At 44.4% G+C, this 25323-nt stretch overlaps 1 protein-coding gene across 16 annotated transcripts in view; it reads right to left on the reverse strand.

The window, feature by feature from the left end:
* Nucleotides 1–25323, reverse strand: part of FNBP1 (formin binding protein 1) — a 191824-nt gene that overhangs the window by 33061 nt on the left and 133440 nt on the right. For all 16 annotated transcript variants that reach the window (XM_063432408.1, XM_063432406.1, XM_063432419.1 and 13 more), the window contains exon 9: nucleotides 432–629. In XM_063432408.1, coding sequence (XP_063288478.1) covers nucleotides 432–629 — 198 coding nt within the window. The remainder of the gene's footprint in view (nucleotides 1–431; nucleotides 630–25323) is intronic.

Raw genomic sequence — 25323 nt, forward strand, 5'->3', positions numbered from 1 at the left:
ATAAACGAATGCACAATGGTCAAATTGCTAGAGGTTGGGAAATCAACTGAAGCATTTGTGGTCTGTAGAGATCAGGGATGAAGGCGTCATGGTTGGCAAAGCCTTGATGTGATGATGTAAGCACCCATCCACCAATGAAATGCAGTTGGAGAACCAAAAGTTAACTCAAAATTAGGTCATGTTTATAACTATCAGTATAAACAGTTGGTCAGAGAGAAAGTTATTAAGCATGCATTGAATAACATCATCATACTAAAATAATGAAAACCATGAGGTAGACATGAAGAACTTTTATCAAAGACAAACATAAAATCAACTATAAGAGTAAAAGAATGCAAAATTAATTTACATTTTCCACAAATAAATTATGGTATGTTAATCAGTAGAACGGAAGGATTTAAAGAGACTTTATTGGAGCTGACTAGCATTACCTTGTTCTTTTTGATGAAGGGCCACAGTTTGCCACGAGATTTGCTGGGAACCTTTGCATCGGATTTCCCATCCGCCTTGGTGTTAGTCAGGCTGTTATCGGATACCGTCCTCTTCATGGATTGAGTAAAATCCTCAAAGTCGACATCACCAGGAGGCTCAAACCCAGATTTAAAAGATTCTATGACCATCTGGGAGTCCTAAAATCAGAAAAGTGTTCATATTTCAGTTAATTCTTCCATTTTTGCAATTAACTACAAATGCATGATATTTTCTGATGAAATTACTTCACCCTAACAAAAATGTATTCTGTAAAAAAACAGATAAACTTTGTATCTTGTAATACTTTTTTTATTGGACTAACAGAATTTTGTAATGACAAGTTTTCAGGAGAACCTCCCTTTCTCAAGTCTATAGGGAGGTTCTCCCAAAAGCTTATCATTACAAAATTCTGTAAGTCCAATAAAAAAGGTATTACAAGATACAAAGTTTATCTGTTTTTTACATCTGCATCACTGGACTAATACGGCTACAATCTCTACTTGAACAAAAATGTATTCCAAAGACATATATCTGCATTTCAGAATTTTAATTGGCAAGTGTGCATTTAACAGAAGAGACAAAATTCCAGCAGGCACATGTTTTAGCGCCTTCCTTTTGTATATCCATATGTTGAGCTAGAGCATGATAGCTTGGGTTTTAAAGTAGAACACTTCTATCAGTGAATGGGATATAAACATATGGCTGATTTGTCAGCTCAGGTCCAATAACCACTTACCCGAGTTTGCCACATAGTGTATACACACTTTATACAGCCAAAAAGTGATGAATGTGCATATATGACTGATACAAATAGAGAAAAAAAAAACTCAGCACAAAACCTTCAGTTCAATCAATCAATCATAGCAACTACATAATGTAGTATAACTGTTACTTTTTGAACTTGGGTAGAAATAAAAGGGAAATAAAGTTTAACCCCTTAAGGACCAAACTTCTGGAATAAAAGGGAATCATGACATGTCACACATGTCATGTGTCCTTAAGGGGTTAAAAAATATCATAATTATTTCACAAACCAACCCCAATTTTTTTTTAGAATGTTGAGAAAGGCGAATACTGTCTGAGTTCTCCTAATTTTGTCGTTGCAATATTTGATACTTTTTTTTGTATAACAGACTTGACATAATGGCAACTCATGAAATAGAAATGTAAAAATAACAAAACTCTAATCTCTGTAAGTGAGATATCACAGATCAGATACACATAAAGTGCTTACGCAAAGGTTATTTCTGAATTGGGCACACAGCCAGTATTGTTAAGAGCACCTGTCACATGATATTTTTTTGGTTCCTAATGTGATAACTACTAAAATGAACTACTCGGCTGACCAGGACAATGACAGGAAGAGAGGAAATACTTAATTTTCAGGAGATGCTCAATGACAGCTAAGAACATATTATATCCTCAAACTGTCTGACTCGACCCTCATGGTTTTAGATACACTGTTTACATTCCACAAATCCATGCTGCGGTTGGATTATAAACCTCTGCCCTATCATTATGCTTTAAGTTTGTGTGGCACTGGTTAGAGACACAAGAATGAGGAAATGCACCGAGAATAGCTGCAGAGTGCCTGACCTTAAAGGGGCGATAACACAAATATGTATATGTTATATTTAATTTTATTTATTGAATATTTCTAATATTTTAAAACAATTTATCTTTTATTTAATTTACATTTGTCATGTATGTGTCAATTTTCAACCTGTTTCCGTAAAATATATTTCTGGAGAATGTGTAAAACAATATAAACCCTTATTTATTTAGTGCAGGTGTTTCACTAGCAAAGGTGTGTATACTTAATTTAAAGCTAACCTGCTGTCAGCATCCTATTAAACCAGCAACAGGCATATAAAAATCTCCTTACAGACAAGAGAACTAAAGCTTTTTTTTTTTATTGGCTAGCCATTATTCACATTCTGGCTTATACCATTGATGCTGGCTTAGATATAGAATTCAGCTATAGTAATTAATGGGCAGTGACATGCACGTGCACTCGCTCAAAGCTTAATCACAGAATGCTATGCAAGCAGTGGAACAACTGAGTGGCTTTTTATTCTTGAAAATGTTACGAATAAAATAAGTTCTGAAAAACTTTCAGTCCACAAAGTAAGTACCACATACACCTGGCTTACATTTATTCTGATCGAACCTGATATGACCTGACTGGAATATAGACCAGTGTTAATTTTGGCGGCAAATCTTCGTTTTAGTGGTATTTTACTCATTTGTATTGTTTTAGTTGACTAAAATTTAACAAAAATTGTTGTCAACAAAATTAACACTGCTACATGCAATTAGAAACTGCTTCAATTTGCTCCCAAAAAAAGAGAGCAGCACTCTGTTAAAGTCATAAACAATAAATACAAAAAAAATTAAAAGTAAAAATCCTTTCCATGTGACCGGCAGAAGATAAAAGCTTATTACATAGCTGTGATCCAAATATTACTTCCAAGTATCTGGAGCCAGTGATGCTCCCAAATCACTTATAACAGGTTACTTTGCTGCTCAAAAATGTAGCCTTCCTACTGTTAAGCAAAATATTTTAACCCTTTCACAAGCAAACTGTGTTCATGTGGCAAATCTTGCTGACAAATAAACGCTTTTGGCGATTTTGTGATGTAATTCCAGTAAAATACAAGTTTAGCAGGCTAAGATTGCCACAAGGCATATGTATGTATATGTGTTTGTAGTATCAGTTAGTTAATTATACGTAGCTAAGATACTGTCATCACTGTACTGACCAGGTGCAGGAATGTAAGAACTGGAATTACGCGTCCCTCTCCTTTGTATCAGATGAGCCACGTGGTTAGACCGGATGGATGAGTTTAGACTCTATTTATTAAATAGGTTAAGGGTATGTGTGGGTGTAGTTAATTGTGGGAGGAGCTACAGTGCTATATAAGGAATGTACTCTATGTATTCAGTACTCAGACTTTGCTGTATTTTGGTGACGCTAGTCCCTCTGAGTCCCGATCGGTGATCCAATAAAGAATCTCTTCCTTCCTGAAGAAACCTGTGTCCATCTCTCTGTGCTTGGCTTCCGTCAGTTTCTCCGGTATCATTTGGTGCATTGGCCGGGAAGCTCATCGTTCAACGGTAGCTGAGAGGCAGAGGCGTGAGACGGTCTATCTTTGCCCACGTTCTCTACGGCTGCACCCCTGAACTTCTGCGTGGACCTCCCTTCGTCTCGGCGCCACTGGTCTGTTGTCCAGGAGATCATCGGCCTCTACGTGAGAAGTGCTGGGGTGTCCCCGTCGATGAGTGTGAACTCAGGTTCAGGAACGAGGAGGTAAGACAACTGCTGTTTTAGACGGCAGGACCCACTAGGGGTATACCGATTGTGCGGTAGGCCCAAAGGGGTTTTGAATCTGTGTATCTGCCCCCTCTGTCGGAGGGAAGGAGCGAAGGCGCACCGCTCGATCGAACGCTCTTTAGTCAGACCGTTTGATTTGGTTAGTCAGGCGGGGTCCTGGTGTAAATAGCCCTAGCCGGACACCGGTGTCTTGTCTAGACTAGCGTTCTAGGGTGTATATTACGTTCGCTAGGTCGGAGGGACCGGGAGACTAAGCGGCGCCTGTGTAAATTCGGTTCGCTAGTTCTCATCCTATCTGGGCTAAGTGGGAAGGCGTGTAAATTTGGAACCCACTAGACTTTTGATAGTGCGACTAAGAGGCGCCTGTGTAAATTCGGTTCTCTAGCTCGCTATATATGTGGTGATTGGGCAGTGTGGCTAACCAAAACGGGTGTATATAGTTTTAGGTAGTCCATTCAAGGTACTGGCCAATAGTTTAGTTGGGAATTGTAAATGTGTTAACGATTGTTTTAGTAAAGTGTATATCTTGTTAGATAGCGCGAGCTCAGCCGTCTAGCGAGAGTGTTAATAGTGTGTTGCTGTATTATAGTGCACGGTACCATAACCCTGTATATTTACTGACATTATATAATAAGTACTAATCATTGTCGTCCATTGCATGTTTAACACCATAACCACTAATAATTGTATTGTGACCTTAACTTGTGCTTTGACCTATGCTAACCGTACTGTAACCGCTATTTGTAAAAGACGATGTTACTGGGGTGTGTTATAGACGGGTAATTCGTATATAGAGAATTATAGCGTGGGTGACTGTATAGTTACGCCAAAGGGCATAATATTGATTATATAGTGACTGGTGTAACAGCTGTGTGTGTACGGGAATTCCCTGAGTGTTTATTGTTATTGTGTACGTTTCACTTGGTAACCGTACCACGTGGTGCTGTTGCCAGAGGAAACGGGTGTGACTGTTGAATAGTACGCGTGTATAGTATTCGTTGTCGACGACGTTCCATTGTTAAGTATGGGTGCGTCGCAGTCAACGATTCCGGATCCCTTAGGATGTATGGTTAAGAATTTTAAAAAGGGATTCAAAGTTTGTGATTTTGGGGTAAAGATGTCTCCTGTACGTTTGGTCACTTTGTGTACTAGGGAGTGGCCTACTTTGGTTGCGGCATGGCCGCCACGTGGCAGTTTGGATCCAACTCTGGTACAGCGCTTACACGTGGCTGTATCGGGTAGGCCTGAACTTTACGGCCAGTTTCCTTATATTGACTGTTGGAGACAGGCCGTAAATGACTCGCCAAAATGGCTCCAGACATGCCACGAGGAGCAGTGTCGCCTCATGGTAGCTAGGACTTGCTCGTCCACTAGGACTGGTGTTAGGCCCATTTTGGACACGCCCCCTGAGTCCGAGATCCCTTTGCCGCCCCCTTACTTTCCGTTAAGAAGAAGTGACGCAAACGCAGGAAGTCCTGCACCCCTCCCCTCATTACCCTCATCCACTTCCGCTTCCTCCTCCAGTACAGGATCCACCCCCCCTCGTACTAAATCTCCCCTTCCGGAACCAGAACCCACCCCCATTAGAAACGAATATCCTGATTTGGCGCCACTTCAGACTTCCGGTCAAGCTTCATCTAGCTCGACCCGAAGTGTTTTATTTACAACCTTTTCCCAAAACCAACCTCCCACATCCCCATACCCTATCTCTCCCCGACCGGAACCCATGACTGACGCCTCTCTACGTAGCCCCATCCAAACCCGACAGTTGACTGGTGCCCAACAATTAAAGCACTATCAGATGCCTCTTCGTCTGAATCCCGGGTCAGCTTATATCGATGCCGCAGGTCAAATGGCACACGCTGACCCAGTCTTCGTATATGTCCCATTTACCACAACCGATCTTTTAAACTGGAAGACCCATAATTCCTCGTATACTGAGAAACCACAAGCTATGACTGATCTGTTCACCTCAATAGTACTGACGCATAATCCGACATGGGCTGATTGCCAGCAGTTACTAATGACTTTATTTAACAATGAGGAAAGGACAACAATAAATCAAGCAGCCATTAAAGCATTAGAGGATAGAGCCCGTGCTTTGAACCAAGCCAATCCAGCAGCATGGGCCGCGACACACTATCCCAACACCGATCCCGATTGGAACGTAAATGGTGCTGATATGGTTCAACTCAGAGCCTATAGAGACGCTATAATTGCTGGCATGAAAGCCGGAGGAAAGAAAGCCATTAACATGTCGAAGACAGTTGAGGTGATCCAGAAAAGCGATGAAGCGCCCAGTGTCTTTTATGACCGATTATTGGAGGCATACCGCTTGTATACCCCCTTTAATCCGGAAGACGCAGACAATTCCCGAATGGTTAACTCCGCCTTTGTCAGCCAAGCATACGGAGATATTAAGCGCAAGCTACAAAAGTTAGAAGGGTTTGCAGGTATGTCCATCACCCAACTAATGGAGGTAGCAAATAAGGTCTATATGAACAGGGATACAGAAAGTAAGAAAGAGGAAGAGCGCAAGATGCGTAAAAAGGCTGATATGCTAGCGGTAGCGATCGCAGGCGTAGATAAACGGGGCCCAGATAGAGGCAATAATAGATGGAGTAGGGAGCCTTTGAGTAGGAATCAGTGCGCGTATTGCAAGGAAGAAGGGCATTGGAGGAACGAGTGTCCACAAAGAGAGCAGTACGAGAGAGACCAACCCAGGGCAGGCTACGGAAACTTTAGAGGTAGAGCGAGAGGTAGAGGAGGCCCCGGAGGGAGTAATGGTTATAGAGGGAGTAATGGGAACAGAGGAAGTGTTAGGGAAGACAGGTATATTCCAGCAGCGCAAAGGTCCCGCGATAGAGAAGGTAGGGACTTTGTAGGATTGGCTGACACTGTCATGGAGGACTATTGATACCGACCGGGCTCCATCCCCCTTGGTCGAGCGGAGCCTATGGTCGATGTATCAATAGGGGGGAAAAGGAGTGCGTTCATGATCGACACTGGTGCTGAACATTCAGTGGTGACTAATCTAGTTGCTCCTCCATCTGGAAGGACTATTACTGTGATAGGAGCAACTGGAAGAAGTGCTGAAAAACCGGTTCTTAAAAGTCGACTCTGTACATTGGGAGGCCACGTAGTAAAACACCAATTCCTTTATATGCCTGAATGTCCAGTCCAATTGCTGGGACGTGATATGCTATCAAAATTACAAGCGCAGATTACGTTCCTACCAAATGGAACAACATCCTTAAAGTTTAATGGACCTTCAGGTATTATGACTTTATCCGTACCAAAGGAAGAAGAGTGGCGACTTTATACAGTGTTGACTAGCCAAAACCCTAGGAGTGATGAGACATTGTTTAACATACCAGGAGTTTGGGCAGAGAACAACCCACCAGGACTGGCCCGCAATATTCCACCAATAAAAATTGAACTGAAACATGGGGTTTATCCAGTGAGCCTAAGACAATATCACATTCCGCAGAAGGCTAAGAAGAACATCCAATCCTATCTGGATAAGTTCATACGGTATGGTATCCTAAAATTCTGTACTTCCCCCTGGAACACCCCATTGCTGCCTGTTCAAAAGCCCGGTACAGATGAGTATCGACCTGTACAGGACTTAAGAGCAGTCAATGATGCGGTTGTTAGCATACATCCAGTTGTACCCAATCCATATAACCTGCTTGCTTTAATTCCGGGCGGGGCTACTTACTTCACAGTCTTAGATCTCAAAGATGCCTTCTTTTGCCTCCGAATTGCCGCAGAAAGCCAATGTATTTTCGCTTTCCAATGGGAGAACGCTGTAACGGGCTCAAAACGCCAAATGACTTGGACAAGACTGCCCCAAGGGTTTAAAAATTCACCTACCCTATTTGGTTCAGCTCTAAGTCAAGATCTACTGGATTTCGAGTCTATCCCAGGAGAATGTGTATTGTTACAATATGTAGATGACTTGTTGATAGCAGCAGTTACAAAAGAAAAATGTCAGCAAGCAACGCACGATCTACTACATATTCTCTGGAAGGCAGGATACAAGGTGTCCAGGAAGAAGGCTCAGTTGTGTTTGCCAACTGTCAAGTATCTGGGATTCCATATCTCTGAAGGTCAAAGGATTATGGGGCCAGAGAGAAAAGAAGCTGTCTGCCAAATACCAATACCCAAGAATAGAAGACAAGTGCGAGAATTCTTGGGGGCAGCAGGCTTCTGTAGGATATGGATTCCCAGCTATGCGATACTGGCAAAACCTCTGTACGCAGCCATCAAAGGTACAGAGCACGACCCCTTCTTATGGACCCAAGAACAGCAAACGGCATTTGAAGATGTGAAGAAGGCTTTGATGAGTGCCCCAGCATTAGGTCTACCTGATCACACACGACCATTCTACTTATATGTACACGAGCAAAGAAGAATGGCTGTGGGAGTATTGACACAGTACTTGGGATCATGGCAAAGACCTGTTGCCTACATGTCTAAGCAACTGGATGCAGTGGCCAGCGGACTTCCACCTTGTCTAAGAGCCGTAGCTGCAGCCGCCCTGCTAGTAGCTGAAGCCGATAAACTCACTCTGGGTCAAGAACTTTATGTACGAGTCCCACATGCAGTACAGACGTTGTTGGATTACAAAGGAAATCATTGGTTTAGTAACAGCCGTATGACCAAGTATCAAGCAATGTTGTGTGAAAACCCAAGAGTGCATTTAGAGACTGTAAACACCTTAAATCCAGCTACCCTTTTGCCACAACCTACTGAAAGTCAACATGATTGTTTGGAAGTAATGGATGAAGTATTTTCAAGTAGACCAGATCTTCGTGATTTTCCCATCCAGAACCCCGATGTTCAATATTACACCGACGGCAGTAGTTATGTGAAAGAAGGGATCCGCTATGCAGGATATGCAGTGACAACAATAGACAAGGTGATAGAAGCTCGGCCACTGGCGAAAGGAACATCAGCACAAAAGGCAGAATTGATAGCACTAACACGAGCGTTACAATTGGCTGAAGGTTTAAGAGTGAATATCTATACGGACTCTAAGTATGCGTTTTTAACCACTCATGCCCACGGAGCTTTGTATAAAGAAAGAGGACTACTGAATTCAGAAGGCAAAGAAATCAAGTACGCAGCTGAAATCCTACAACTATTGGAAGCAGTGTGGGAGCCGAAAGAAGTCGGTATCATACATTGTCGAGCGCATCTGAGAGGAGATGGTGATGTAACCAAGGGAAATCGGATGGCAGATAGTGCAGCTAAGCGTGCTGCTGAATCAGGAAGACAGGAGTATGTGGGGCATATAGCTGCTCTTATACCAACTCCACTGTCCCAATGGACTCCAGTTTATACAGCTCAAGAAGAGGAGTGGTTAAAGACTGAACCGGGAAAGTATTTGGAGAACAAGTGGTATCAGCTAGAAGATGGAAGAATAGTTATACCAGCATCACTAGCAGTAGAAATTGTCCAGAACTATCATAATGGGACACATTCTGGGAGAGACAGTACTGAAGAATCTCTCAGGAAACATTTCTACATACCAAGATTGTCCAACTTGACTCAGGCCATTGTACGCAGATGTGTAACGTGTGCTAAGAATAATGCAAGACAAGGACCAGTAAAGCCACCAGGAGTCCAGTTTATGGGGGGACTCCCCATGTCCGATCTACAAATAGACTTTACAGTAATGCCTAAATCGGGTGGACATCGTTACCTGTTGGTAATTGTGTGCACCTATTCAGGCTGGGTAGAAGCATGTCCTACTCGTACAGAGAAAGCAGGAGAAGTTGTAAGATTCCTGCTACGAGAAATAATACCCCGATATGGACTACCCTGTTCTATAGGATCGGACAATGGTCCAGCTTTTGTTCATCAGTGCCTACAACAACTGACTCATATGCTTGGTATAAAGTGGAGGCTTCATACTGCATATAGACCCCAGAGTTCTGGTAAGGTAGAGAGAATGAATAGAACTATAAAGAACCAGTTGGCTAAAATGTGTCAGGAAACCCAACTTAAGTGGAACGTTCTCTTACCCATAGCTTTATTGCGAATCCGCAGTACCCCTACCAGAAGGATGGGCCTCTCTCCTTTTGAAATCATGTATGGGCGACCACCTCCCGTACTTGGTAACTTAAGGGGGGATTTGAGTCAGTTGGGAGAAGGAATTACCCGGCAGCAGGTTGTAGAGTTGGGTAAGACTATGGAGGAGGTACAGAAATGGGTACAAGATAGATTACCTGTGAATATTTATCCCCCTGTTCATAGTTATCATCCAGGAGACCAAGTGTGGATTAAAGAGTGGAATAATGTACCGTTAGGGCCCAAGTGGAGAGGTCCTTATGTTGTTCTTTTGTCTACCCCTACAGCGATAAAAGTAGCCGAAGTAACTCCGTGGATACATCACTCCAGGGTTAAACCAGCAGCAGTCGATTCTTGGCAAATTACAGCAGATCCAGAGAATCCCTGCAAGATCCGGTTGAAACGCACTACTCAGTCGGAGTAACGAGGAATTATTGTGGATTACAAATTTTATTGTTACAGGTGTGAGTGAGAAGGCCATAATAAAGCCTGTCCGCTTACCAACACATAGTGTATAAGCCAGGAAAGTCTCGAAGGGACACCTGTGAAGACGAGCAGAACTCCATTCCCTGCAGCCCTCACATCCTGGAAGCTGAGGTTCCATCGCACGGACGAAGACTGAGGATGACGGCGAAAGATGTGCTTTTGATTGTGTTTATTTATATGTGTTTTTATATTCAGGAAGGTAGAGGTACCGACACTCCTAGCTGTGAGGTATGCATTAAGACTACGAGAACAGGTAACCATATTTCCCAAACCCTAATTTGGCATTCACAGTACGAGTGTAAAGGAGAGGTATCAAAATGTAGATACCTAAATATAGACTATAGTGTGTGCCATTTAGGAGTAGGAGAACCTAAGTGCTTCAGTCCAGAGTATCAACCTCGTACAATTTGGTTGACTCTCAGGAATGGAGATCCTCAGGGGACCCTAATTAATAAGACGGTGTTAGAATCCGTATATTCTTCGGGTGTTCTGCTATTTGATGCATGTAAGGCGATATCAAGTGGTAGAAAGCCGTGGAATGTATGTGGGGATCTTAGATGGGAGAGGACGTATGGGTCTAACGATAAATACATTTGTCCCAGTAGCAAAAATAAATATGTGAGTCCTAGATGCCCAAATAAAGACTATAACTTTTGTCCATATTGGTCTTGTGTGGGGTGGGCGACTTGGGGACAGACAGTAGATAAAGACATGATAGTGACTAAGTTGCCGACTAGCCCTTATTGTAAGTCTATGGAATGCAACCCAGTCCATATACTTATTAATAACCCCGACAAGTTCCTAGATAAGTATGGAAATTTATTTGGGTTTCAGATATACGGGACGGGTTTAGATCCTGGGACATTATTGTTTATAGGAATAGAGACTGATACGGTATCCTCCCAGACTCATCAAGTATACCATTCATTTTATGAAGAGATGAGTATAGATAATAAGATCCCCCATAACGCTAAAAACCTGTTCATTGACCTAGCTGAAAGTATTGCCGGTAGTCTTAATGTTACCAACTGCTATGTGTGTGGAGGTACTAACATGGGAGACCAATGGCCTTGGGAAGCAAAGGAGGTAATGTCCGGTTCTGAGGCAGTTGACCAACTAATATCTACACAAGCCGATTATCATTTGAGTGTTAGAGGTAAATCTGAGTGGAGATTAAAGACCTCCATCATAGGTTATGTTTGCATAGCAAGGAAAGGAATAATGTATAATACTTCTGTAGGAGAATTAACTTGTCTAGGGCAAAAAGCTTATGATGATGATACTAAAAATACAACTTGGTGGTCGGCTTCAAATGTCTCAGAACCATCTAACCCGTTTGCTAGATATGCCAGTTTAAAGGATGTGTGGTTTGATTTATCCATCACATCTACCTGGAGAGCCCCAGCAAATTTGTACTGGATCTGTGGTAAGAAAGCCTATTCGGAGTTGCCACAGGACTGGGAAGGGGCATGTGTGTTGGGTATGCTCAAACCATCCTTCTTCTTGTTACCGATTGAAACAGGTGAGACTTTAGGTGTTAAAGTGTATGATGTGAATCATAGGAAGAAAAGGGGACCCTTAGAGATAGGCACCTGGGAAGATAATGAATGGCCTCCCCAGCGTATCATAGATTATTATGGGCCAGCCACGTGGGCAGAAGATGGTACCTTTGGTTATAGAACCCCAATTTATATGCTCAACCGTATTATAAGATTACAGGCGGTGGTTGAGATTATTACTAATGAGACCTCACAAGCACTCAATCTTCTAGCGAAGCATAATACCAGGATGAGGACAGCAGTGTACCAAAATAGATTAGCCTTGGATTACCTTTTGGCAGTAGAGGGAGGTGTATGTGGGAAGTTTAACCTGAGCAATTGCTGTCTTCAAATAGATGACGAAGGGCAAGCAATAGCTGAGCTTACTAGCCATATGGTTAAACTAGTGCATGTGCCTACTCAGGTATGGAAAGGGTACAATCCAAGTAGTTGGTTTGGTAGCTGGTATGAGTGGTTTGGAGGGCTTAAGGCAGTGGTAGGTGGAGTCCTACTGATTTTACTGTTGTGTCTACTCCTACCGTGTCTTATACCCTTAGTAGTTAGGTCTGTGCAAAGCCTGATAGGAAGTATAGCAGAGAGGAAGGCTGCTGCACAGATAATGGCGATATATAAGTATAAGGCTCTAGATCAAGGAGAACCAATGCAGGAAGATGAGTGTTAAAAGATTCACATCATAAGATAAGTCTGGTCTGGTTCATGGTAACCTGAGGTATATGCAAACCAAGGTTAAGTGATGCCTCAAGTAATTGTGAAATATCAGAGGCATCAAAGGGGGGAATGTGATGTAATTCCAGTAAAATACAAGTTTAGCAGGCTAAGATTGCCACAAGGCATATGTATGTATATGTGTTTGTAGTATCAGTTAGTTAATTATACGTAGCTAAGATACTGTCATCACTGTACTGACCAGGTGCAGGAATGTAAGAACTGGAATTACGCGTCCCTCTCCTTTGTATCAGATGAGCCACGTGGTTAGACCGGATGGATGAGTTTAGACTCTATTTATTAAATAGGTTAAGGGTATGTGTGGGTGTAGTTAATTGTGGGAGGAGCTACAGTGCTATATAAGGAATGTACTCTATGTATTCAGTACTCAGACTTTGCTGTATTTTGGTGACGCTAGTCCCTCTGAGTCCCGATCGGTGATCCAATAAAGAATCTCTTCCTTCCTGAAGAAACCTGTGTCTATCTCTCTGTGCTTGGCTTCCGTCAGTTTCTCCGGTATCAATTTCATGCATATTGCAAGGAAAAACTAGCAAAGAGCATGCTCTTTCACAAAGCAAAAAGTTGCATTTTACATTTTCACTCACAAATAGATGTGTATTTAAAGGTCTACCCATATACATACTAATATATCACAAATATACTTCATACATTCTCCGATTGGCCAATGCCAGTGACTGCTTGCCTCTAACAGTCACCTAGCCAGTTTCAATTCTGCATCTGATTTATAGATCTTACCATTATTCAACTTAATTGTACTCATTTTATAAAACTTGGAAGGATTAAAGAATTGACCTTCCAAGAATCAAACTGGAAACCATGGGGTTTGAATAGTGTTAGCAAAGGATCTACCTAATAAACATATTAGGATCAGATCTACCTAGCAAACAAATTAAAATTAGTTTATTGTTGTTTTAAAGTCTGTGAACGTTTCTTCACGGAGCTTCCCATGCCATGAAAAGGGGAGGGGTTCCCAATATATTAATAACCAATAATGTTTAAAATCAGATGTAGAATGTCTTAAAAAGTATAAATAATTGGACAGATATGAATAACAGGAAAACTGTATTTGCTGTTACAACAAAAAAAATATCAAGTATCATCACTTCCTCACCCTCCCTCTCCATGGGGCCAGTTTTTCCCACTGCTGAGCAACAGATATCAGAGAGAAAGGAAAGACACTGGCAGGGTAGAGATTCTCATTCAGGAAGGAAGGCTGAGGTCTGGCAGAGATACAGCTATCGTTGCGGCCATAGTGGAAACGCTGGTTTGGAAAAGTGCTTGAGGCAGGATGTACAGTGAATTTTCAGTTTGATTAATGATGCAGCGTGAAGCCCACAGGATGGGCCATACGTGATCACCAGCTTAAAAAGAGGAATCATCCTGAACCACTACTCTAATACGCTTCTTAAAATACACTAGCAACTTATGGAGAACACCTTTGTTTCCCTCCCTGAAATGGGAGAAAGGATTACTTAAAAAGCAGGGCTGCTTTACTGAACAGACAATATGGGCAAGTCCCCAAGAGACCATTTTAAAAGATAGTAATCATTCTTATTATTGTACTTATTACAACTCCCAAACGACCAGGATGCACTAGCAAAGTCCCACTTTGAGACCCTTACCCAACATCCAGCGTTTTTTCTCTGGTGTTAAATACTGGGAGTTGTGAAATATGGCTGTGGCTAGAAAGAGGAAGAATTTCCAACTTTGCTTAAATGGACACGAACATGAATGAAAAAAAAAAAATGTTTTTATCCGGTTTAATTCTAAGCAAAAAACAAAATCTAAACAAAATAAATTTCTAGAGCAAAGTAGAATTTATATGCAACTAGCACTGCCACATTTTTTTTTTGCAGTGCATGACATAACAAGGAGCAGCCCATTTTTTGGGGGTAAGTCGTTGAGGCAAAGCGTTAATATGCACCATTTTATAATATAAACATAAACAAGCTAGCATCAGGCGATATTATGATTGAGCTATTTGCGTGCTCCAGAAGGGAGAGGCTCACATGCAGCTCTAGGTTAAGCTTGGAGCAGTAGATAATTGAATATAGGTTATAATAGTACACCACACTTACAGTTAGAGGATGGTATGGTATCATGTGGGGCAATTCTCAAGTAATCATTCAATTTCTATACGTTTGACAAAACAAACTCCCTTTCTCACTTCAAATGACATTGACCCCTGCCTTGTACGCAGAAATTAACCAATCCAACACAAGCTCCAAGCAATGAAGCTTCATATATGCAGGTTAGATGTTGATCCATAGGTCCCTAGGAGCTTCATTATTAAAAGGCATGGAAGTAGAGTCAAGTGAAATAGACATGTAAAGAAAAAGAGAAAAACAAAATACATAACATGTGGTCGGCAAACATGCTGGGTAGATGAACTGCCCAAACTTGTGCCATCCGCTACATGGTTCTAGAAGTGTGTCTGTGGTGGTACTTTGTGGACCCAGTTTGCTGCTATGATGCAGGCCCCTAGAGTCAGTAGGTTAAACAGTCATCTGACACCCCTGCGGGGGTCACGGTCTGTGTTAGGGCTCAGTCCGCTTGGGGAGCAGTGATGTGTCGTGAAGGTGAGATGCCTCTCCAGCCCTGGTGCTGTGGAAGACCTGGTACCCTCTTGCCATGAGCCTGGGATCCGTCGAGGTCCAGGGTATTATCGGTTGGGATGGTGAGGTGGGCCCTGCGTGGTTCAGTTGTGTGTTGTCATGTGCGTCTTGCAGCCCTCAGTGTGTGGCCGGTACCTGTGGGGCATCTTGTGCAAGTTTCAGAAGTGGGCGCCCATTACAGGTTTCTCAGGCCTTCACTTTCTGCGAACTTGGTCCCTTTTAGGTGGTACATGAATAGCCGCAGCTGGCCGTGTGTGAGTCCAGAATATCATTGAGGGTGCCCTTACTTTGTTAATGGGGCCTGGCACGTCAGGCTGCTGCAGAGATGAATGCCGCATGTAGCTGGGTCAGGTGAGTCAGCCATCTTGGAGACCTTCACCCCACGTTCAGCTTGTGAGCACTGCCCTCTAAGAGGTATGAGGCTGAGGTAGCTTAGTTCGGCGGGGACCGTTATATCGGAATGAGTCGTGCTTGCGTGCGGCTTGGAGCAGCAGGCGGAAAAAGGCCGCCTTCCCACTCCACTATCTCCAGTAGGGAGCGCCCCCGTTTTAATCCCGCTGCTGAAAATATTGCAGTTTTGCAAAATAGCAATGGTTTAATTGCAGTGTTAACCTGCGCTTCCATGAAATAGTGGAGTAAAACACATATTTTGATCAGATGGACTCATAGGGATCATCTGATTGGCATAGTGCGGCATGTGCACACTAGCCTCCCAATGCTTTTCGATGGGAAAGCGTTGGAACGGCTGAGGAGAGCAGCATGGTGAGGGGTGAAATTTAAGTTAAATACCTTCTTTTTTTTTTTTTTTTTTTTTAACCCTGACAGCACTGGCTTGCTCACGTAAACAGTGACTTGGGCACTATAGCATTCTCCTTCGAGGAGTTCAATGCAAGGAGCTTCTGGCAAGAGAAGTGGTGGCATTGTTTAAATATTACCCTTAGAGGGTCCCAGAGCATAATGGCCCAATAACTACTACAGCAGGCTGTAGCGGTTATAGTGCTTGGAGAGTTCCTTTAAATAGTGTTCACAGCAAGGTAGTCAGAAAAAGATTAGCATGGTTTTGCTTAGCAGAACAACTTGAACAAAAGTAACATTTACAGTTAAATAACACAAAATAAAAGTTACAAAAATGTATGAATATGGCATCTATATTGCTCTAAATACAAACCTACAATATTTAAAACTTTAAAATGTATTGCTTTAAAAAAAAAAAAAAAAAATATACAGATACTTGGTATCCCTTTAAATTCTAACGTGCACTAAAGCATCCGTGAGTTGAGCGGACACCTGGATGTTTGGGTTTGCCAGATTCGGCCGAACTTCGCCAAAAAGTTCGAGTTCGGATTCGAACTTAACCCCGAACCCCATTGAAGTCAATAGGGACCCGAACTTTTGGGCACTAAAATGGCTCTAAAAAAGTCCTGGAAAGGGCTAGAGGGCTGCAAAAGGAAGTAAAATAGGGGTAAGAGTAGGACAAGTGCCCTGCAAACAAATGTGGATAGGGAATTAACTTAAAATAACATAAAATACAAATTTAAAATAATAATCTTGAACTAGGAGGAGGAGGTGGATGGAGGCGGTGACCGTGGCGGTGTAGGTGGAAGCGGCGGTAGCCAACACTGTTTTTTATTTGTTTTTGTTTTTGTATTGGGGTAGCCCCCAAAATATTGGGACATATAAAAAAAGAAAACAAAGAATAAGTGCACTTGAGTATAACAATGGCTGGGTGAGGCTGGTATAAATGTCTATTCTGCACAAGGTACAGACAAGTCTGATGGGATTCATGCCTGGTTCTTTTTAATAAACGTGAGCTTGTCTACGTTGGCTGTGATAACGCCCCCTGCCGTGCGAAACACACGTTCAGACAATACACTGGCTGCAGGGCAGGCCAGCAGATCCAAGGCATAAAGGGCAAACTCAGGCCATGTGCCCAATTTGGAGACCCAGAAGTTGAATGGGGCAGACCCATCAGTCAGTACGTGTAGGCGTGTGCACACGTACTGTTCCACCATGTTGCTGAAATGCTGCCTCTTGCTAAGACGTTCCATATCAGATGGTGGTGCAGGTTGTTGTGGCGTGCTGACAAAGCTTTTCCACAATTCAGCCATGCTAACCCTGCTTTCTGAGGTCCTGGCGGTGCCCCAGCTGCGTTGGCGACCTCTTCCTCCTCCTCTGCCTTCGTCTTGTGCTTCCACTGAGCCCCCGGTGTCAGTTGGGAACGCCCTCAGCAGCGTGTCTACCAGCGTGCGCTTGTAGTCGCGCATCTTCCGTTCACGCTTCAGTGAGGGAATTAAGGACGGCACGTTGTCCTTGTAACGAGAATCCAGCAGGGTTGCCACCCAGTAATCAGCACAAGTTAGAATGTGGGCAACTCGGCAGTCGTTGCAGCATGTAATCGCTCATGTGTGCCAGGCTGCCCAGAGGAAAGGACAAGCTGTCCTCTGTGGGAGGTGTATCGTCTGTGTCCTCCGTATCCCCCCAGTGATGCGCACGAGCTGCGTTAGGTGCCACCCTGCTGTGAACACGGTTCCTCCTCCAGAACTGGGCCCTGGCTGGACAATTGTGTACGTGGCCTATGCTGGTGCAAGAACCCACCCTCCGAGCCACTTGTGAATGACTGGCCTGATAACTGTGGAAATGACCCCTCTTTCTCCTCCTCTTCCTCCTGTGCCACATCCTTTTCCATCATCGCCCAAAGCATTTTTTCAAGGAGACATAGAAGCGGGATAGTAAGGCTGAGAACGGCGTCAGCGGCACTGGCCATGTTGGTGGAGTACTCTTAGTGCTCAAGCCGGTGAAGACTGACAAGATGCAAGCATCTTGGCAGGGCCCATACAAAGTAGTAGCCCAGGTATGTGATACTACTTATGTCATTGCCAGGTGTGCAGATGAAAGGATCCAGCGATCGTTCAATGTGAACATGCTGAAGGAGTACCAAGAAAGACAGGAGGATGTCGCTGCAGACGACTCAGAAAGCTTACCCCTCCCTGATTTACTAGAGAGAGACCTCCAGACTGACCTTACTAGCCTTGTACAGCTAGGGGACCAGTTAAGCCACACCGAGATGGGACAGGCTAAGAGGCTTCTGTGGGAGAAACAGGTGACTTTCTCCCAAGAACCAGGCTATACAACCGTAGCTGTGCACAGGGTAGAGACTACTGGACAGACACCCCTGCGACAGCCCCCTTATCGTATCCCTGAAGCAGTCCGAGAAGGAATGCGGAAGGAAATACAGGAGATGACCCAGTTAGGGGTCATCGAGCACTCAGACAGTCCTTGGGCCTCAACGAAAAGACCACCACTGACGCCTACCCGATGCCCAGGGTAGACGAACTGCTAGATCGCATTGCCAGGGGACGCTATCTCACTACCATAGACCTGTGTAAGGGCTATTGGCAGATTCCCCTGGCCGAGGATGCTATCCCCAAGTCGGCATTTGTCACCCCGTTTGGCCTATACCAATTTAGGGTCATGCCATTCGGGATGAAAAATGCCCCGGCTACATTCCAGCGAATGGTGGATACGCTCCTCAATGGCTTCCAGGATTTTGCGTGTGCATACCTGGATGACATCGCGATCTACAGTGGGTCTACAAGATTCGGGCCGCAGGCCTGACCTTGAAGCCAGGTAAGTGCCATCTAGGCATGGCTGAGGTATAGTACCTGGGACACAGAGTGGGATGTGGGAGCCAAAGACCAGAGCCAGCCAAGGTAAAGGTGGTAGCTAACTGGCCCACACCCCTCACTAAGACCCAGGTACTTCTTGGGAACTGCAGGGTACTATAGACGTTTTGTCCCCGACTATAGTGCTATCGCCAAAGCCCATGACGGACCTGACTAAGAAGAATTTACCTAAGCAGGTCCTGTGGTCTCCAGCTTGTGAAGCCATGTTTAAAGGGACACTATAGTCACCTGAACAACTTTAGCTTAATGAAGCAGTTTTGGTGTATAGAACATGCCCCTGCAGCCTCACTGCTAAATCCTCTGCCATTTAGGAGTTAAATCCCTTTGTTTATGAACCCTAGTCACACCTCCCTGCATGTGACTTGCACAGCCTTCCATAAACACTTCCTGTAAAGAGAGCCCTATTTAGGCTCTTTATTGCAAGTTCTGTTTAATTAAGATTTTCTTATCCCCTGCTATGTTAATAGCTTGCTAGACCCTGCAAGAGCCTCTTGTATGTGATTAAAGTTCAATTTAGAGATTGAGATACAATTATTTAAGGTAAATTACATCTGTTTGAAAGTGAAACCAGTTTTTTTTTATGCAGGCTCTGTCAATCATAGCCAGGGGAGGTGTGGCTAGGGCTGCATAAACAGAAACAAAGTGATTTAACTCCTAAATGACAGTGAATTGAGCAGTGAAATTGCAGGGGAATGATCTATACACTAAAACTGCTTTATTTAGCTAAAGTAATTTAGGTGACTATAGTGTTCCTTTAAAGCATTGAAGCAAGCACTTGTTAATGCCCCTGTCTTGGCTGTCCCAGTACCTAACAAACGTTTTCTTGTCCACACAGACGCTTCCGTGTTTGGACTGGGGGCTGTGCTGAGCCAAGTCGGGGAGGATGGAGGAAAGCACCCTGTCGCAAACCTGAGCAGAAAGTTACTACCCAGGGAAGTGAGTTATGCAGCAGTGGAGAAGGAGTTGCTTGGCCCTGGTCTGGGCCCTCAAAATGTTAACCCCCTACCTGTACGGACAGGTGCTTACTCCACTGCAGCTCGTGCTTTGCATGTAGATGCCTGGTCATACAGGTTGTGCTCAGGTTTAGAACTTTATGCCTCGCTTCAGGCTCTGATTGCAAAGCGTGCAAACCACTCGTGTCTTGTCGTCAGCACATTGTCTGAAGAACTGCTACGCCAGGGAACTCCTTTCCTGGCTTTGGTGTGCTCGGTCCCTGGGTGCGGTGGGCAGTAGCAGGCGTACTGTCTAGGGGACAGCCGCTCCGCTTTTGCACCCTGCTCCCTCTTATGCTGTGCTGGTGCCTCTGTGCGACCACCTCCTCTTCCTCCAAACTGCACACGTCACTCGCATGACCTTCATTCCATGTGGGGTCTAGGACCTCATCATCCTCCACATCATCTTCTACCCACTCCTCAACCCTGCCCTCCTTGCCGGTTTGTACACTGCAGAAAGCCAGATCAGTGATCTCCCTCCCCAGCCCACACAGGCACATTACTGGCAGCAGGCAGGGGAGGGAGAGAGAGAACCCGGAGAAGCTCTTACCTGCAGCTCCGCCAGGTTCTCTTCTCGCGATCACAGAGCGTTGCAACGGGTTACCATGGCAACGCTCCGTTCTCGCGAGAGTGAACTCTAGCCTGAGCTGCAGGTTAGAGTTCACTCCCCCACTAGAACCACCAGGGAATGGAAAGAAAGCAATGTCTCCCCCTCCCTCAGCAAAGGTAAGAAAGAAGGGGGGACATTAGCTATATTTAGTTATTTAATAATTAAAACAAAAAATATCTTTAATCTGCCCCCCTACCCCCTCACACACAGCCCCCCCCATCCCCTCACATAAACTATAACCCCCTACACCACACACACACAAACTATAACCCTCTACACACTGCACCACACACAGCCCTCCTTACACACACACACAGCCCACCTACACAAAGAGCCCCCATATCCCCTCATACAAACTATAACCCCCTACACACAGCACCACACACAGCCCCCTATCCCCTCACACAAACTATAACCACGTACACACTGCACCACACACAGCCCTCCTTACACACACAGCCCCCCTATCCCCTCACACAAACTATAACCCCCATACACACACACAGTCCCCCCATCTCCTCACACAAACTATAACCCCCCCCACACACACAGCCCCCCATACACACAGCCCCCCCATACACACACACAGCCCCCCCCATACACACACACACAGCCCCCCCCATACACACACACACACAGCCCCCCCATACACACACACACACAGCCCCCCCCGTACACACACACACACAGCCCCCCATACACACACACACACAGCCCCCCCATACACACACACAGCCCCCCCCATACACACACACAGCCCCCCCCATACACACACACACACACACACACACCCATACACACACACACCCCCCCATACACACACACACACACACACCCCCATACACACACACACAGCCCCCCCATGCACACACACACACACACACAGCCCCCCCCCATACACACACACACAGCCCCCCCCATACACACACACCCCCCCCATACACACACACCCCCCCATACACACACACCCCCCCATACACACACACACAGCCCCCCCATACACACACACACACACAGCCCCCCCATACACACACACACACAGCCCCCCCATACACACACACACACAGCCCCCCCATACACACACACACACAGCCCCCCATACACACACACACACAGCCCCCCCATACACACACACACACAGCCCCCCCATACACACACACACACAGCCCCCCCATACACACACACACACAGCCCCCCCATACACACACACACACAGCCCCCCCATACACACACACACACAGCCCCCCCATACACACACACAGCCCCCCCATACACACACACACAGCCCCCCCATACACACACACACACAGCCCCCCCATACACACACACACACACAGCCCCCCATACACACACACACACACAGCCCCCCATACACACACACAGCCCCCCCATACACACACACACACAGCCCCCCCATACACACACAGCCCCCCCATACACACACACACACAGCCGCCCCATACACACACACACACAGCCCCCCCATACACACACACACAGCCCCCCCTACACACACATCCCCCCCTACACACACATCCCCCCCATACACAGAGCCCCCCCCATACACACACACACAGCACCCCCATACACACACACACAGCACCCCCATACACACACACACAGCACCCCCATACACACACACACAGCACCCCCATACACACACAGCCATACTGCACCCTTTACACACAAACACACTGCTCCCAATATAAAAATTGCTACCCCATACATACACTGCACCCCTCTCACACACGCACTACCCCTCCATACACATACTGCGATCCTCACATACACTTCACCACTCACACACACACACACACACACACTACAGCCCCTATCCTAGCAGACACTGGGTAAGTTATTAAATGTTTTTTTACACGGTTTGACTACTTACTCTGGGAGGGCACCAGAGCAAATACTGGCACCAAAACCACTACAGGAGAGCTTTAGTGGTTATTGTGCCTGGATTGTTTCCTAAAATGATCTGCCAGTGCCCCTCCCGAGATTAGCTTCTGGATCCGCCACTGGCTGTGCATGCACTTCTCGTCCCCAATGCTTCTATATGAGAAGCACAGGATTGGACAAGAAGACTAAAAGCAGACTGCTTGCAGTACTACGTCACTGGAAGCGGAAAGAGTGACTGTACAGAGTGAGTCTCAACTTGGAAAACTGATAAAGTAAAGGTCCCCCCCCCCCCCCTTTAAATTTAATTTGGGGGCTCTGACGTTAGGAAGTATAACACTATTGTGCTAGGAGTACATGTTAGCATTCCTAACACTATAGTGTTCATTTAATGCACCTTAAAATTATACCTAATGATTGCAAAGGAAAATGACTTTCCAAGCCCTGCATGCATGCTGCCTGGTGATATTTGTCAGTGCATCAAAATAGCTCTTCAAAGAACTATACATGTCCCCAGGCACGTTTTAGTCAGTCTTGGCATCTTCTATACTCTTCAATCATGCCTGTGTTTAAAAGCACCAGTAACTGGATGTTTCAAATTGAAAGCAACCCAAACCTCTTCATCAAGTATCAACTTGGAAAATATAAGTCAATTATTCCTGTTTGGTAATAACAACACAAAGAAAAATAATATCCTAATTTTCCTTCTCTGCTTTGTGATTTGCACCTATTGGAATTTCAGGTCTTTATTTTTAGGAGTGTTTTTTTTGTTTTGTTTAGTTTTTTTTGGTAATCTGTCTTTTTAAAATAGTGGGCGATTATGTAATAGAATACAGAGCCTCCAAAACTTGCCCTGTAACAATACAAAAAACATCTGTGCTGCTAAGAGAGAGATCTGGCCCGCAAAATGGACTTGCAGGAAAGGAACTACTGTTCTAAAAATTAAAAAAAAATAAACAAAACAGAAAACAAGAAACACAAACACAAAATAATTACTCTGCAACTTGAGAGCAAATATACTGCTGAAAATGCACTTTCAACCTTCCCTTTTCTTACTGTAACATATTATTAAAGGAACGCAGCTAGCATTAGTTGGCCAACAATTTACAATGTATTAAAAATATCTATCTATCTATATTTGGGTGATAGATTAGACTTTGACTCGGAAGATGTCAAAGTCTAATTTAGGAGACTCTTATTTTAGTCTATAATTATTTTTTTTCCTATGCCATATATACCATTGTCAAAAAGGAATATTAGAGATATGCAATTTTACCCAAGTTAGAGTTCTATTCACCACACAGGATGAGAAGCCATATCACTGGCTATTCAGAGACCCGTTTGCAGTGATTTGCAGAGCTACAGACTGCACAGAAGTGATGCTGCTGCTTGAGCTTTCCCAGGGTGTATTTACCAGCAACACTTTATAACAATTTTCTTTTATCTGGGTAGATTTGGTAATATAGTTTGTGTTAATAAAGGTATTAGCTCAGCCTCCCACTTCTAAATCTTCCCAAACTCCCACCTAGAAAGTTAGTGTGGCAAATGTGGGAATATGGTATAGAGGTCAGTCTCAGTTTCATGCGTGATTCTTTACATCTAATTGGTCCAAAAATCCTCTGACTGTGTTAGTTGAAATCTGCCCACAAAGTGCACTCTGAATGACCAGGAGCAAATCTCCGGATCCACCTCTGAAAAGCCGAGGGGGAACACACCCTCAAGAAATGCTGGGGTTATTGAAAACAGTTTGCTCTGTATCCTCAAGAGGTATACAGAATGCTGAGTAGATGTCATTCTGTAGAGTAGGAAGAGTTCTCAGTGTGAGAAGCAACGGAATTGAACGCATTAGGTAGAACATTTTGGAGTGTAGCGTCATTTTTAATGCATAAATACGCCTACAGAATGAGATGTGGTATTGCCCACACTGTGCAAGGAGGTGCCACAAGTGTGCAATCATTGGTCCATGGATCGCTCTCTCCCATCATGTCCGCCCAGCGTGGTGTAACATGAATACCATGTAAGACTGTTGCACCTAAGACCATAGCCAGGTCAGGGTTAAGGACTTACTTTCAGAATGACTGATCTTACAGTGAACCTGTTAAAATCTAAATAAAAAAAAAAATCCTTAACCTACTGCTGTAAAATTTCTGAAAATTGTGTTTTCCTTTTTCAAAGTCGTTTAATGCAGTTTTATAAAGTTTTCCATCATACCCACCTTCTTCCAAACAAATTAAGCGTTGCCAGATAAGTGTTGCCAGATTAGCGCTGCTAAGTGTAAAGTAACATTACAGGTATCCTTTAAATTCCCCCAGAGGTTGGGCATGGTGACCATCAGGGAGGACAGTCATGAGTACAGATCATCCTAAGGAAGTTTTCCCAAAATCCTAACTCTGCTAAGGTTTCCCAGAGGCTGTTCCAGCTCGCTTGTTTGAAAGCCTTATATTTATCCAGAAATGGTAAAAAACAAAACAAAACTGAAGCACCAGAGTCATTGATCAAGATTATCCTGTTCCGGTGGAGGGCATACCTGGGAGAACAAAACTCAAACTGCAATGAGGGGATGGAACGGGCCTAACAGACAGGTCAAACGAGAGGGAGAGGTTACGTAACACCACGGAGAGACAAGGGACGGGGACACAGACACATAAACAAATAGGAACCACGAGAGGCTGGTCGAACTGGGATAGGCAGGTCCAATCAGAAACCCAGAGGGCTAGTGGATACACCATTGAGAAACATAACGGAAATGTGGATGACGATACTTGTGTGCAACCCTATGTTGTAATGAAAAGGTTCCTGCACAACCACCTTTTTTCCTTCTGTACCCTGGCGAGCAGGTGCCGAAATTTGAAACCATGTTAAACACAAAT

Source organism: Pelobates fuscus, chromosome 9, assembly GCF_036172605.1.
Source record: "Pelobates fuscus isolate aPelFus1 chromosome 9, aPelFus1.pri, whole genome shotgun sequence".
In the NCBI taxonomy this organism is placed as follows: domain Eukaryota; kingdom Metazoa; phylum Chordata; class Amphibia; order Anura; family Pelobatidae; genus Pelobates; species Pelobates fuscus.